Raw genomic sequence first — 17,578 nt, 5'->3', positions numbered from 1 at the left:
GTCGCCGCCGCCCGTCCACCGTCTGCTTCTCCGTCTCACTTCTCACGTCCGCGTATCGCCGCGCCACGAGCGCTTTTCCGCTCGCCGACCGTCTCGCTCGCACACAACCACCGCCGTCACCGCCGCCCGTTTTACGCGCATACGCACTACTACTACTACTACTACTTACTGCTCACCACTACTACTACTACTACTACTACTACTACACAGTACTACTACTACTACTACTACAGTACTACTACAACAGTACTACTACTACTACTACTGCTGCTGCTGCCGCCGCCGCCGCCGCCGAAGCTGCTTACTACTACGACGACGGCTCATTTCCGCGCGCGAGTTTCGTGATAACGCGACGAAGACCGCCGCCGCCGTCGGCTATGCACTCAGTACGCGTTTGATATCCGTCCCCGGTGCAACTGCAGCCGTTTCGTGTTCTCCACACGTGACCACGCGTTGCCGGCCCGGCCGTGCGCATAATATTGTTCACTTATAATATTAATAATATTTTTTTAAAAAAATCAACAACACGACGGTATACATAATTTACACATGCGAACCATACGTCGGCCCGGTGCCTTATCGTTTGGGATTTTTTTCAAAAAGAAAAATACCGCCGACGAAACCGTAAATCCTCACGGCAGTGAAATAATATCATATTTTTATTACCATTAGAGTTATTTTTTTTTCAATTTAAATTTTTATCCGATCGCGGTTTCCCGTTAGGGAAATCCCGAAACGGCTACACGCTGCAGCCGTTGTCGCCACCGACGTCGCCTACTCCGCCTTCACCATTTCAACGTAGTAATTCACACGCCAAGGTAAAAAAGAAAAAACAATCGGTTAAAATTTGAAATTCTACATTTTTTTCAAACGCGTTCATATTTTATAAATATTATGAAATTGTATGATTAAGATAATGCATTTTTATTCTGAGAATGTCATAATCAGGGTAATCACAAAAGACCCAAATGTGAACTTGAGACAAATAAAATATAAATTATGTTCAGTTTAGATGATTTTTTTTTTTAAATTTCGCACCCATATAAATCATTGTTTAGAAATTCATACTTTCTTAACAGCACCTAATTGTATTATGCTTTCAGGTGTAAATGCGTTTTCTACAATTTTTAAATTTTTTTTTAGGTACCTACCTACAATAAAATAATACTTTTTTATTTTGTTTGTTAATATGATTATCAATAGTTAACTGTTTTATTGGGGTGATAAATATGTTTGAAGCCAACAAAAATAATGTTAGTAAAATATGTTGGTATTGGCAAATATTTTTACAATTATGGTAACATTATAATTTTTTTATTTAGTATATTAAATAATAAATTGCACTTGCACATGTTGTTTAAAAAACCCTAAATAATAATTGTAAAATAAAATAAATTTGCTTATAACTGATATAAAAAACAAGTGTTTGTCCATAAAAATCAAATTAAGGAGAAACACAAAAATAACATTTAAATAAGTAATTAATATAGTATATAAATATAATTAAGTCACAATAATTATTATTAATAGTATATATAAATTATAAAAATAAATTATGATTAACACAATCCAACTATCTTTTAGTGGGTACTATCGGCTTAGAATGGTTTGTATCAATGTATTTATAATATAATACAATACATTGTTGATATATATTTGGTACTTATATGTTTAATAGTACAGCAAATATGTTTGGGTTATTTACTGACAAAACAATAACCATATAATTTAAAACTTAACAAAATAGAAGATTATAAACCGTTTTATAGAATAACTCGAAATACATAAGTCATTTTTTATCTTACTTTGATGAGATAATAAGTTCTAAAACATCTAGGTAGGTTATCACTAATGAATTCGTGATAATATTTAATATTTAAATTTGGAATCCATTTAAATTCTAAAACTACACGCAACTACTGCAGGTTTTAATTCATTTACTACTAGTTCTTACTTTACATAATGTCCACTTAAATACTTTTTTCACTTTCACTTGTGATACATAGTGTCCATTACTTTTAGAATAATTTTAAATTTTAATGAATAAAATAGTATTATATCAATACTCTATAACGTCGTCTAAGTTACAAATTAGATAAAAACTATAATTAAGATTTAAAATGAATTAAATCTATCGACTAATTTATACTTGATTCTTATTTATTTGTTTATCTATATTTACCCTTGTTTATAATTATTATTTGCATGAAAAAAATTCATCTTTTTTCAAAGAAAAATTATAATTTATAATTGTCTAAAATATTACCCAAACGTCTCATTGCAGTTAATAGATAGGTGAGCCTAATTTATTTAACGTGCTAATTTGTAATTATTATAATAATACTAAAATTACCGGTGTTTGTACAAATTAAATGTATATTTGAATTTTGAATTTTGAATTTTGAATGTTTAATTCTATTTACTCATTTTTAATTGTAAATCATTGGTATCCATACTTAACAGTATTCAGAAGTTATTAATGGACAATGCAATCAATATAAACATTGACGTGTAAACAGTCTTATGAATACAAATTAAAAACGTACTAAGCTCTGAAGTGTTTAATAAGGTAAAATATATAAATTTGAGTTTTTAATATTATTGGTACACTTGATTCAAGTTTTAATTATGGTGGTCAAACAGAGAATAAACAACTTGAGGACCCACTGAGTAAAAGTTGATAGGTATGTAAGTATACTCTTAGGTGGTTTGTTAAGAAAATCAAAAATTAATATTTTTATGACCGGATGCATAACTAAAAAATTGAAACTTCTTGACCATTTTACGAATTATTTCGAAAACCTCGATTATCAGTATTTCGTCTACATTATATAATATATAGGTTAATAGGTACTTCTACTCTATAGATTGTAGTCAAATATGAGTTTATAACATTTATCGATATAGAAAGACATTGAAGTTATGAATTATTTAATCAATATCAAATTATAACTATTCCTACCCAAGTAACTTTACATTTGACTCATCCCTTTTCATTCCTTCATAAATAAATATAATATAATACCTCTTAACTTATGAACAAGTGGTATATTTCTAATAAGTAATTATATGAAATTGAACACCTATCTATATTAATTTTTTCGAGTTCAAAATGTACACTACTCTACAACAACGGAGAGTTAATTTAAATTCAGAAAATAAATAAAATAGAAGTAAAAATTAGTAAGATATTATATTTTCTTATATTGTCTTATTAGTTTGTCTGTTGCTTTTGGTTCACAGCTCTTAACGACCTGCAGTTGGCAATATATAAAATGTCGTGTTTAGATTCTGATACAGAAATAATGACCCTGAAACATTTATACACCTTGAAAAACATCATCACTTCCGTTTTTGGAATTAGAGCACTGTAAAAAAATACACACGATATATTTACGAGTCAATGAAACCATAAACTGAGATTTTAACTACCACACATCTATGTAGTGTTGATATGCTTATGCCTTATTCTGTATTTTTTTTTTCATACTTCCATTATACTATTGTGCACCGTGCACACTTGACCATGCCAGGGACAAATAATGTGAATCTCTTTTTATTATGGTATAATAGTTAGGTACAACACTATTCTCTCTGTAACTAGTTATTTACACAATTATTTTTTATAATTTTTTCGATATCTTAGACATTTCTATTTCAAAGAAGACTATTTGTGTTTTCAGATCTTTAAATGTATAATACTCGTATATAGTTACTTTATTTGTATGAGAAATTATTGGTAATTTATAAAAAATACATTATTTATAAAGGTAATATTAAACACTTATATTCGTGTCAGGCATAAGTATAAATAATAATAAAATACTAAAAATTAACATTATGATGATAAAACGATAAAATAAATAGTAACAGTTGATAACATAACATTGTATAAAATACAACAATATATTATAAATCGAAGTTTGTTCTGGTATTATAGTGGGTGGTGGTATATATAATATGATAAACAGTCTTCAACCAATATTGGACTACATCAATAGACTTTTATCTATTAAACAATTAATACCCTAATATTATTTTTAGATGGAGCATTCACCGTATTCCCAAAGTCCAAGTCCATCATCATCACTGGTAAACTTTCCAACACCAACAAACTTACCAGATATCAGATTACACAGACCATTTAGTCAGGTAAATATTATAAAATGTTCACTATAAACTAATTAATGATAACATAAGCTCTCTACTAATAATTTATAATTTTTATAATATAACTAAATTACAACACTACATAAGTGTACATAATATAGCTTATCTTTACTTTGAAACTCAAATAAATGCGAATGTTACCACTCTAAAATAAGTACTTAAGAACTTCTCGAGTTCTAAATCGATCTAAAAATTATGTAACATATTGATAACTAGTTGGATGTCGTATTTAAGCATCATAAAACAAATTTCTAAGATACAAAAGAAGTATTTTGTTTAATGGCATTATTACCTACATGAAAAAATAAACATTTATAACCCAAAAATTAACAAGATAGCATTATGGAATTATTGCTTTAGTTTTAAAAATGTTAAATAGTTCAGTACATTATGATTATTACGAAATTTTTATAATATTATAATACTTAACGCAAATGTCATTCATGATTTTACAATTATCTACATATTTTCTATTAAAAACATCAACACCGTTACATAGGGAACCATGATTAGGAATCAACATAACGTATGCATATATTAATAGGACTATTTTTACGTAAAATTAATAAACCATAAAATGAAGCATATTATAATAGGTAATCTACTGTATTTTACCGTTGTTCATATAGCTAACACGGGAAAACTAATAAGCATTTCTCTATGGTACATAATTTATAGTTGATAATAACTTAAAATATGATATATATAAATCAAAATCCTTATGTTCATAGATTGATGAAAACTAATATTAAATTATGTACAAAGGTACTAGGTAGCTATGTATTGAAAATTGCACATTTAACATTCTATGAATACAAACTAAGGTCATTAAAGTTATTTCAAAATGTATTTAAAATAAACTTTTAATCAAATCATTCACAATACTATAATCTAATTAACTTATTGAACAAACTGGTTTAAAGCAATTTTTATATTCATATAATATTATTTTTATAAAAAAAGTTTAAATTTTTCAAAGTAATTTTGTTTATAAATTACAATTGTTTTTTGTGTACATTCTTATAAATCATGACCGTGTCAAGGTGTTTTTAGAGAAAATTACTTAATATTACTGTCAAGAACTTCTCAAGTAGGTACTAGGTACCTCTAAATGTTGTTCAACTCATCAAATCACTAGAATTAATAGGGCCCTCACCCTTGATAAGATAATTTAATATAATGAAAACATATTATATTTTATGCTGTTAAACTACTTACTTTTTATGAACATGTAAAACGTTCTATTTGTTTTAATTTATATTTATAATACGAAAATATTAATATTTGATAAATAGTTATATAGGTACATAGGTACTTAATTTTACAAAAATAGTATAATATAACTTATAAGTGGATAAATTATATAGAGTATACATTAATACACATTATGAAACATTTTAGATTAGTGTTCAAGATAAAAAATATTTAAATAATGAATGGTGTTAAAATCGATCATTACATAATTAGATAGTGAGTTGTTACAAATATAATCGAAAACGTGCAAGATAATGTAATGTAACCGTTTTGTGTACCAACTACAATAATTATTATTAATATTTTATAACGATAAAATATAATTAAATACTATCCAGCATTATTAAGTATGTTATTATTTACTCCGAGTTGATAAATTAATTTTAGGTAAAAATAGTTTTTTTTATTTAACAAATTATGATATAATCTATAAAACTATATTAGGCTTTCTGCAACTCTGAGACAACCCTCTTCGGTATTCAGTAAACTGCTGTACAAATCCACAAGGATTTATCCATTTACACAAGGCTACAATCATGTACATGTATGTTTTATGTAAACATTTGTGTTATTTCCATACAAATAGTATTTGGTTTGGTATGTGGCCATTTGTTCTGGCATTTTTATCTTGTCGACAATCCGTAAATCTTTCTAAAACTTCGTTCACTTTCGCCGTTGTTATCACTGGCACAACATCTTCCTTCTCGTTATTCTACACAATATTCGCGGTAATCAATCTTGTCCACTGCATATGACCCGCCACCCTCTATGCGTTTGACTAAAGTAACCATATACGTTGATAGTTTCCACGAAATAGGCACTGTATGTATGACACTAGTGGTGCATTTATCCTTTATCAAATATAAAAATATTAATTGACAATTAAAATGTAAAATAGTAGGTAGATTTACTTACGAGTTTTGAGCCAATTAAATTATATTAATAATTTACATAAATTATTGTTTTGAAAATTGTTCTAATACATTGTTGAATGCTCGTTTGACCTCATGTTAGTGTCATTAAGATAATTGCATTTTGTATTACTTATAATAATAGTATTTTCATTTAAATTGACAATACACAATGATTGTTTTCGGATTTGATTACAATATTTATGGACAAATTACGTTTATAAATTAATAGTAAAAATAAAACCTTATAGATTTTATAAGGTTGAGTTAGTGTCGATAAATAGTATAAATGACATTAAATTTTATCTTTATAATTTAATATCTTCGTAATTTGTAGCTGATTAATAAAATGCTTGCATAAAACATAGCTTGTTTGCGTGTTATAGTAGCTAATAATAGTTTTGTGGCTGATGGTCAGTATAAAAAACCTAGTAATAAAATTGTGTACAAGATGACAGAATTTAAATTTCAAATGTTCATCGTAATGAATCGATACATCGGCAGAAGTTATATCAAAAGTATTACAATGCAAATTGTCATTAATAATGTATTGATACTAAAAGTTAAATCCAATTCCGAACACGTGTGTAGGTCACTGGCAATAATCAACGAACATTAAGTATAGAATATCTGATCTGTGTTCTTTGATTATTCGGATATTTGATCTGTGTTGTATAATATAATATTATGATTATACTAAACTAATTAGTATTGTTGCAATTAAGCACTTTAAATGAATTGTTCTATGAGTATATATGTACGTATACAATTATATAATACTAAATAAATAATAATCATATTGGTGAATGGCTTAATACAATTATATAACTCTTTATGATTAATATACAATTAATTGCAAATATTAAATCACGAATACGTCAATTTAATTTTAGAATTCAATTTTCTGGTACAAATATTTGGTTTTTTGTGTGAACATTTTGAATTTAACACATCTTTAGACACACAAAAACTGTAAGTGTACACTTAATATTTTTTATTGAATTTAACGGACTATTGAATAGTAAATAATACCTATGCTTATTACATAATTAAATTTAGCGTGTGATTCTTAGAATACGATATGCAGTTAAACATGAACAATTACAACTATATAGTATATACTATATACCATAATATTATATTTACTATAGTAGCATAATCAGTTATGTTTGTCATAGATTAGATCAGATCCTAATGCTTAAGTGCACAACATAAAAAAATATTGTTTGTGCATATATTATTTATTTTTTATTAAATGCATTGACAATAGCCGCGGCCATTGTAGTTAAAAAAAATATATTGTTGGTTTAAGCAATTGGATGTAAATTACATTGCATTTTATTTGCTATAGTACAGAGTACAGATTAGAAAGCTTAACATATTTCAATAACTAGATTGAGGCTGTATGGTCTGGACTAAAATTTACTTGGAGGTGGGTAGAGGAAATAGTTTCGTCCGATTATTTCTGGAGAGTACGGCATCCAGTTAATACGTATTTTTCCGTAAGTTGTTCGCCACATGTGTTTCAGAAGGTTGGATTGTCCGCTGAGATAAGGTATCTTATCCGCTTGAGTTTGTGTGTTTTATTCTGAATAGGTTGATTATTTTTTCTTGTCTTTTGCAGAGGCCATTATAGGAAGGCAAGGGAATGAATGATCTTTTTATTTGGTTTGGTTTGGTATTTATAGTTTTAACCACTTAGACCACTAGAGCTTATAACTTTGTATAACTTTTTTAAAGTCTAAGTAAAGTAACCAAGTATAAAAATAGCTGTGGAGGAGACATAAGCTAGTTAAGCGGCTCTAGCGGTCAGCCAGCGATATTTCTGGGTCCTGGAATTCAAGCTAAAGAGGTATATTGATTGAAATATCTAACTGTTATTATTGATATTTCATGCAATATCGGTTTGGTAGTGAGTGTTGTGAATACTGGTCAATGCGACAAGGGAGTCGTTGAAAATGACTCGATTGTCTTCCACTGAATAATTGTATATTTGATTAGTATTATAATATAATTAGTATTGTTAAAATGCTTCTTCGTGGTATACATTCAGCATTTATTTAATAATTTTAGTTGAATTTGTATGTCTCACATATGATTGCTGCTCCGACTCTTTGCTTTATTATCAATGCATCTGAGTATGGAGTTGCTTGAGCTATTTGTAATAATCGTCATAAAGTTTTGGAGAAGTAGATTTCTTAAGGATTTGGTAAAGTTAGATACTGATTTCTGGTGAAATGGACATTGGGTGGTAAATACTAATTTATGATGATTTTACGTGCTTGAAGCTCAAATTTTTCATTTAGGTTATAAATAGTTATACATTTTGTATTTTTATAAGCACTTTAGAATACACTGCCTGTGATATGAGGGAATGATTTTTTATTATATTGTGTTTGGAGTTTTTTACCTGAAGTTACTAGATGACTTTTGCGTTAGTCTAACCTTTTACAAATATAAAAGTTATTTTGTCATGTCTAGTAGCAATTATTCTATAGTTATGTAGTTGTTGCTGTGACATAGGATTGTAAAATAATCTGAGTAGAGAGGAGGAATTGATTAGGTTTTAATATTTGCTCATATAAATTGATAATGGTAATTAAAAAAAGTTACGTAATTTTTTAACCTTTAACGAACTTAATTTTTTTGTATAGGGACACTCGTTAGATGGTATCTTGACATTTTTACTTAAAATTTGTGACCATTAAAAAAAATTGTGTACGAAGTCTGTTTAATCACTATTTGGCTTTTTATACTATTTTATTTAGAATATCTATTATGTATATTATTCTGAGGGATGGCATGTCCGTGTTTCTAATCTTTTGATTAGGTTAAAGTCCAAATGTTTGTTTTTCTCGATCACGTATTTTCAAGTTTTTAAGGTAAATAATAAAAAAAGAACAATTGAAAAACTGTTCAACACAAAAGACATTACTTTAACTGTTACTATAGTGCAATTATTCTATTACGCAAGTTAATATCTCGCTATTGCAAAAAAAAAAAATAATAAAAGTAGTTGCATGTTCAAGCACATTAAAGCATATAAAATATTTAGTTAGGTCTATTTATTATTTCTCTAACTTTTAAGAGAATATAAGGACACTATTTGTACGTTTTTAGAGAATGTTAGCATCATATTTTAGATGTTTTAAAAGAATCTGGACTATAGCTATTACATTATAATATTATCATTTATACATTGTCATTAACATCTATATCACCATATCCAACTGTATATTTTAGATTCTTAGCGAGACAATGAATTTATTGATTTTTCAATGATGTGCGTTTTCGTTTAATGTCAGTAATAATCAATTTTTCTTTTCGTGGCAGTTAAATGCTTCAATTTTCTACTTCCCCATATTTTTTACTGTAAAATTAAATACAGTTAAACTTTAAAAGATTAAAATTAAAAAATGTTCGAAAATGTAGGGAAAACCAAAAATAAAAATAAGAAAAAACTAGATTGGTCATGTGCAAAAACCAGACAATTATATAATTTGAAAACATTTTAAAATATTTAATTTCTGAAAAAAAATGTCGATAAGTTTGAGTTTTTTTGAGATAATTCCCATCAGAGTACATACAATATAACATATATTTGGAGCTTTCTGGTTTTTGATTTTATTTTTAAAAACCACAAAGCTCCAGGTAGGTATACAATTTTGATTCCTGAATATTTTTCGAAAATGTAGTGGTCTGATTTTCCAAAGAGCCCTTCGATATTGAAATGAGTTAAATTTTGTTGTTGTACCTCAACATCAAATAATCGTAGCTATTTAAATTTTCATCAAATACTTGACCGACCATTTTTCACACATTTAAAATATTTTGACTCTGTTTGAGCTATTTATATATACTATGCATGAAACAATTTTTTTTTAAAAATTATTATCGATAAAATATTATTGTTAAATTATTACTATCAATATTTTTCTCTGTCAAAAAACTTGTAAATTTAATATAAGGCTTTTCATAAGTGTTTATTAGGGTACTAAAAAAACAGTTGGTAAGTAATTTAGAAATTCGATAAAATTCGTCAAAATCACGAACATTTCCAAATTATTTTGTGTGATATACTTTACAAAATAATGGTTGTTTACTTTCAATATATTAGATGATAATATTACTTCGTTTGTGTATGACGTGACCCACCCATATACATTGTTTTGGCTGTGGCGTTTTTCGCAACTTTGAAATAATATGCAAATGTCAAATCACTGTACCTGCCGTCACGATTACGTTTTGTTGTTATGTGTGTCGACAGATGCACGACCTCAAGCACCTACACATCCCGTTCAATATGCGGTTCATGGAGAACTATCCGGCGCTTCCCGCGCACCTGCTGCACCATCTGCAGCCACCGTTCTTGCACCCGGCGCTGGACCCGCGGGTGTCGTTTTCGCCGGCGGGCGTGTTCCAACCGCTCGGCTCGCCGAGTCCGCACCACCAACACCCGCACCACCAACACCATTCGCATCACGCGGCCGCCGCGGCCGCGGCCAGCCTCAAGGGGTTCACTTCGGCGTTCGCGCCTCCGTCCAAATGCTACAAGATGGACGACAAACAGACATCGCACGCCGAAGGAGCGGCGCAACAACAACAACAACAGCAGCAGCAGCAACAGCAGTCGGGTTCGCACCAACAGCATCATCAACAACAGCAGCATCAACTCCAGCAACAGCAGCAGCAACAACAACAACAACAACAACAACAACAACAACCGGTACCACCGTCGTTTCCGTATCCGCCCAGGAGGAGTCCTTGTTCACCGGGCAACATGCCCGTGTCTCCGCCGTCGTCCAGCGCCGCTGCGACGATGCACCAGCAGCACAAGGACGAGTGCTCGGACAGGGACACTCCGAGTTCCGGTGCGGTCTCCGAAGACGGCAGGATGATCAGAAGTAAGTGCACTTTTTGTTTTAAGTATTTAATTATTTTCGTATCGCCTCGCAGTCATTATTAAATTGGTCGGCGGTCTACGGTGACGTGCATTCCGCGACTTTAAGCGTTGGCACAGATATCGTTTGTATGATATACTCTTAATATCATGTCCACCGCCCATTTTGAACGCGAATTTTTTTTTGTGAAAGGAAGGGGGGTAAGTACCTACCCACTGGTTAACGCGCTGAGACGTCCAGTGACTGCAGCTTATACCGTATACCTAAACCGCGGTCACCTCGAAATTATTATGCCACTGCAGGATACGGGTTTTCGTCTTCACATACCTATGTCATCTGCAGCAGTTAACAAACTCAATAATAATACAGGCACTCGAAGGAGGTGACCAAGATATCGGAAGTGAACGTATAATAATACTGTGGACAGATAATAATAGTCACGGAGTGTGTGTACAGACTAGACGGGGTAATGTTATGTGTATTTATGATATATAATAATAATATTATAAAGACCGACCCCGCCCGCGAAATACTCCAGTAGAAAGCCGTTGTGTCGTCGGTCTCTAGGCATAACGAGCAGTAAAGTATTGACAAAACGATCGATATGGTTTCACAGTCGAAAAACTTATCCGCGGTGTCCGCTGTAGTTTTGGTTATGGTCTTGATATCGTTGGTATACAATGGTATCAATGGTATACACTATACAGCCATACAGGTACCTAATGCCTGTACACCGATAATTTGAATGTCGTCGTTAAAATAACGTACCGCGTGGTTTTAGCATATTATTATATGCACATGGGTATTGATGTGTCGTCGTTGTATAACGTTTGTTATAATATTATGTGCTGTTTAGATAACTGTTGCTAGTTACCCACTTGTTTATATACACTTTATACGCGCTACGTGATTCTTGTTATTTTGCAATCACTTTTCGGGCGACAGTATCGCATCACATTACATCGGGTTTCAGTATCATGATATTATAATGTAGAAGTATTTTAACGTTTAGTGATTGCAAGACAAATTGATATGCCTAGTACACTATTATGTATTCCGTACTGGGATTGAGTTAAGATAATATGTTCTTGATTGCAGGCATTCAGCGCAGTGTAAAAATTCTTAACGAACATTTCGAAAAACAAATTGTTTTGATTTATTTCACGTGCTAAACAAATACGTAGATATACATTTTTATGACATGATAATGATTTCAGTACACTGATTCGACAGTTATATTTAAAATTGTATTTACGTATTTTGTTATAAGTTTAGGTACCTGTTCAAAACTCGATATTATTATATAACTATATAGATATTTCTGCAGTAAACACAAAACTGAATATTTAGATGGTTAATGTCTGATATGGTTTGTTTCATACATTAGTACCATATATATATATATTTAATATTTATGATATATATCATCGGAATAAAAAACAATAAACATAATATTTAACTGCAGATAACTATATATACATTTTTCTATTTTAGTTATTACTTAAATGTTAATAGGGTTATAAATATTATATTTGTTATTTAAAATTGTTTACTTCGCGTGAAAATCTGTGAGCAATTTTCCGATAGTTATGAAATATTATTGAATAAAAAACGAGTCCAAACAAAACTACAGAACCTATGCGTTCATGCTTTATCCAATATAATAACTAGTAAACACGAGAAGCAGAGAGCGGTTATAAAGGGTTTGATTTGTTCACACATCCCACTGCATAACAGAAAAAAAAATTATATAACAACGATATACGTGGAGTGATATTATACAAACAACATCAATATGTGCACCGCTTGTACAGGTTTTGCACTTTTTTTTTTCGAACGTATAGTCTGTCGTACCTGTATAGAGTTTAGTGGTTTGTCGGAGAAAACGCGTGTCGTAGGAGTTCACAGATAATCTTGCTGTTTTGTGTAAAAGTTTCCGGTAACGAGATTGAAGGGTGAACCGGTATATATAGCGACGTGAACGGTGTGGAAGGGCGTCCACTAACAAGCGTGACATTACGTGCCTCATCAATAGCACATGTGTCGCCGGGAAACTTTATTATAGGTTAACATCAACTTTTGAACGCAAACTATTACACGGGTACAATTTACCCCTTTCTCGGTACAAAACTTCTATGCAACTGACTTCCGGTATCCCTTTACCGGTGTACCGACACAAGTGGCTAATATTCCAGGTCGTTATGCATTGTAACAAACAAAAACCGCTGTCGGCCGTCCGTCTCTTGCAAACTGGACACGATAACGGTTTATAATGACCGTTTTGATAACCACATTCGAAATTTGACTGAACTACAGTGCCACCGAGTCGGAGCCTTTCTTCAATAGGTATATATTATACAGGTCTATTCTGTTCTTACGCAGTTGACGAAAACTTAAACTTACGTTCAGCTGTTGCTGTTGCCGATGGGGAGTTTATAGTATTTCCAAAATGATTATTCGGGCGGGACCCGCGAAGCCGCGTGTAGCAAGTTCTCATATTGGGGTATACCTATTCACTCAAAAGGCACATGACACATTAATAAATTATAATATGTGTAAAACATTTGAATAGAGAATTTGGCTTAGAATTAGTACCGTTCTCTTTTCAGTTGGTAACAGCTTTCCGGATTATACAAGTCGACATGTTATGCCATTATGGGATGTATTTAATAAATCGTCATTTGTGTACACAAATAGTTTCCTTCGTCAACATTCAGTTATTAAGCTTTTTATGATACTTAACTCCCTATTGATGCAGTACATAGAAGTGTACTTGAATACTGTATACGCCTAGTACTCTGCAGTTTGCAGTACATCGATGAAATTGAAATTTCTAGTTATTATCTGTCATTAGTGGCAGTAGTGGTTGATGTCTTTCTGTGTTCGCATCTTAATATAGTATATAAAGCTGTAAATAAAACATAAAATACTGTAACTTTTAATCCGATCACTAATCATACCATTATTGTAGTTATTTATATGTGTATGATGATTATACTCTGTTGCAGTCTATCATCTGATATTCAAAAACATTATACATGGATTAACGTTTAAGATTTCTTAAATTATGCACATCTTCTACAGTTTAACATTAATAAGCTAAGCACTATTAAATCATTTGTCTTTTAATATCGAGAGATTAAAATTAAATACGTGTTCATTACATTGGGAATATATACATATAAATAAAAACAATAATTAAAATATATGTTTAAAATTAAAGTATAAAAAATTAAAAAACAATGTGTAAAAAAAATGTTTATAAAAATACCATCATGATAAACCAGTTAAGTAATGTAAAACACATATGAAGTATACACTTTTGAGTTTTAATAAGAAATAAAATACAAATAACATTATTCATTTTTACCAATATCGACTGGCAACCTGCATACCTAATCTAAATCTGTACAAACACATTGTTTCGCAAAATAAAAAAAAACAAATTCGTCCATTTTAATTTTCTAAACGCAAGCATTAGGTACTATACTTATTATATATAGCAGGAATTCAAGATTATCTAAAACAACAAGGAAAATCATAAATAACCTAATCCAGCTAATCCTGCTTATTATTTAAATAAGAATTGAATCTTATCTTTTATTTAAACTATTTTCAGTTACTTGTAAATTAGTCAGGTATAATATACTTAAACATAATATACATCTTCAAATCAAATAATAGACATTTTCTACACGTCACTTAAAAATATAATCATGTAAAGCGGGTTACAAATTTGATAATTATATTCAACAAGATTAACTCTTTGTGTTTGTTAACTAAATCTACTTGTATAGCATAAACACTTAACTGCGGATAATAAATATATTATGCAGTCATCAAATGTGTAGTTCTAGATATAGTACTTAAGATTTAATATTCAATAATTTTCATGAAATAAAAAAGAAGTTATTCATACATAATCGTGTTACAGTTTTTTCTATTTTGAGTGGTTATGCATAGATTATTGTTTTCTAGAAAGCTATTTGTTTTATGAATTTGAATTTAAGATATGCTCTAAGAGTTTTATAAATAGAATAGATACATTTTGTAAATTCCCAGTGGTTAACGAAAAATATAATTTAGTGGCTGAATTTTTCAATTAAGTTATTTGGTATGGTCGTACTACGGTTTTTTGTTGTGATAAAAAAAATGAAAGACCAAAGAGATTTTTAGTTTGGGCTGGAATGTTTGCTTTAGTTAAGTGGTTCATCAAATTATAAATAAATACATTTGACATGAGTTTTCGAAAAATTCTGACTATTCTATAAGCCTGGGAAAATTTGTTTCAGACAAGTTCGACCTATTTTTTATCGAAATTTGTGAATTAATTATTTTAGTTATTAGTGTCAGTTAATTCAATTTAAAGCGCATTGGTTATCAGGCTTCAGAAACGGAAGAAGTTGTTATACTAACGACAGTATACATCTAGCTGAGAGAATAAAGTTTCTTTCGTAAATTATAAGATTAAACTACTAGGTAGTATAGGCACCTATGTCATAATAACTTCCTCTACGCGGCTTTCAAAATTCATTTTAGGTCATTATTATACAGCTAATAGTTATTACGATGTTCGTAGCAATTGGCGTGCCTGTACTTGTACTCAATAGACAATAATAAAGGCAGCAATTAACCAGTTAACAAGTTAGCTTACTTAACATTTTTTTAAATATTTTTTCAACCGAACTAATTAGTTAATAAATTGGGTTTAAATCGTGTTTATACATATATATAACTTATTAAATATTTATTTTTTTGTCCATGTAGTATACCGTGGGTTTAAATAAAGAATGAAAAATTAAATATTGAGTATTAAATACTAATTAAAATGGTGTTTGATTTAGATGCAATCTTGAAATTATCTAAGACACTACTTGTAACAAGGGGGCACATATTAATTTCTTATGAAATTATTAAAAAATTATTTGCTCGAAAGAAACCGATGGTATGTGAGTATATTATTAATATAACAAATAATATAGGCACCACTATCGAACTGTTACCCAAGAACACAACACAAAATAATCATTTAATGATCTATATATGCACTTTATAATATTAATTATTATCATACCCTGTCAAAGTTTTGCTCTTACAACAGTCAGTAAAAAAATGTTCACACTGAAGAAATTGTGGTAAAAATGCCAAATTGTAATAATTTATAGTAATTTAACTGATTTTATTTTTCAGTTAACTCATCCAGTACTATGTCTGAATGTTTTAATATTTATATTTGTACTACCATTATAATCAATCCATAAATACGGTTCTATACCAGTAGACAGTTCATTGTTATTTTATACCCATATGTACCTAGGTACTTAATTAACAGATAATTGTTAAAAATAATAACCTATGTGAAGTAGACATAGTACTCTACATGAAATTCTAATTATCTAGCAAACTTTTACTTATTAAATGTGAACAACAAAGCATAAAATGTCTACTTCTCACATAGTATTTCTTATATAAGTTTTCAACGTTTAACCTTTTAAAATAAGAAAACGTCCAGGTAACTTAGTCATTGACACAAGGAATGTGCATAATATTTTTAATAAATGATTTATGTTAGGAAATATTTTAAGATGTACAAACAAATTGCATACTAGTAGCTTTTAAAATAAATAAAATATTTAATAATAATTAATATGATAGTAGTTTTCATTAATGTTAATCAGATCAGTTTAAAAAAAAGGAGGATCTATCCCCTTATACCCCCCTCCGGGACCAAGAGATAGTTTTTTTTTACTGTTTTGCGGAAGCTGTAATTATAAGTTAAATTGCATTATTACCTATGAGTATTATGACTAGGACAAGTTTGAACCAGTGTCTAAAACCCTAACCATATAAAAAAAAAAACTATTGTATTCAAATTGCCTTATATTTTAACAGCCGAGAGATTTTCGTATATTGCCCCCCGCCCCCCTGAAAAATTATCTCAAATATGCCACTGCTTATAATAAACACCCCCTTGGCTATTGGGCAGTAAGAAGAAATTAGTATAGTCAGCACAATGGAATTTCAACAAAATGTTTGGTTATTATTTAAAAATGATTAAAGTTGCACTATAGCTAAGGTAGTAATTTACTTCGGTAAGTANCAACTAGTCGTCACGTAGAAATAATGTGACTGGTCTCTCTGATGGAGAGCCCTTATATACTAGACAAACAGTCAGATTACATGGCCTTTCACAAGGTGGTCTCACTTAAGTATTCGCAACAGTTCTTTTATCAACTTTTCCTTGTGACACTTATTAATAGTAATTAATATATTATGCCACGTATGTCGTGTGTAATACTGTTTTAATAATATATTCGTGTGTGGTCCCTCTTACCTTGGCTA

At 30.1% G+C, this 17,578-nt stretch overlaps 1 protein-coding gene across 2 annotated transcripts in view; it reads left to right on the top strand.

Annotated features, from left to right (window-relative positions):
• Nucleotides 1-342: 342 nt before the first annotated feature.
• Nucleotides 343-17,578, top strand: part of LOC111034599 (protein Teyrha-meyrha-like) — a 132,546-nt gene continuing 115,310 nt past the window's right edge. Inside the window, exons 1-3 of one of the 2 annotated variants that reach the window (XM_022315885.1) lie at nt 343-818; nt 4,045-4,152; nt 10,603-11,239. In XM_022315885.1, coding sequence (XP_022171577.1) covers nt 4,045-4,152; nt 10,603-11,239 — 745 coding nt within the window. In that variant the 5' untranslated portion in view covers nt 343-818. The remainder of the gene's footprint in view (nt 819-4,044; nt 4,153-10,602; nt 11,240-17,578) is intronic. The other variant, XM_022315886.1, reaches the window with a different exon arrangement.

Source organism: Myzus persicae, unplaced genomic scaffold, assembly GCF_001856785.1.
Source record: "Myzus persicae strain clone G006 unplaced genomic scaffold, MPER_G0061.0, whole genome shotgun sequence".
Taxonomy (NCBI): domain Eukaryota; kingdom Metazoa; phylum Arthropoda; class Insecta; order Hemiptera; family Aphididae; genus Myzus; species Myzus persicae.
The sequence above is the reverse complement of the archived record's forward strand: the minus strand, read 5'-3'. Positions and strand labels throughout refer to the sequence as shown.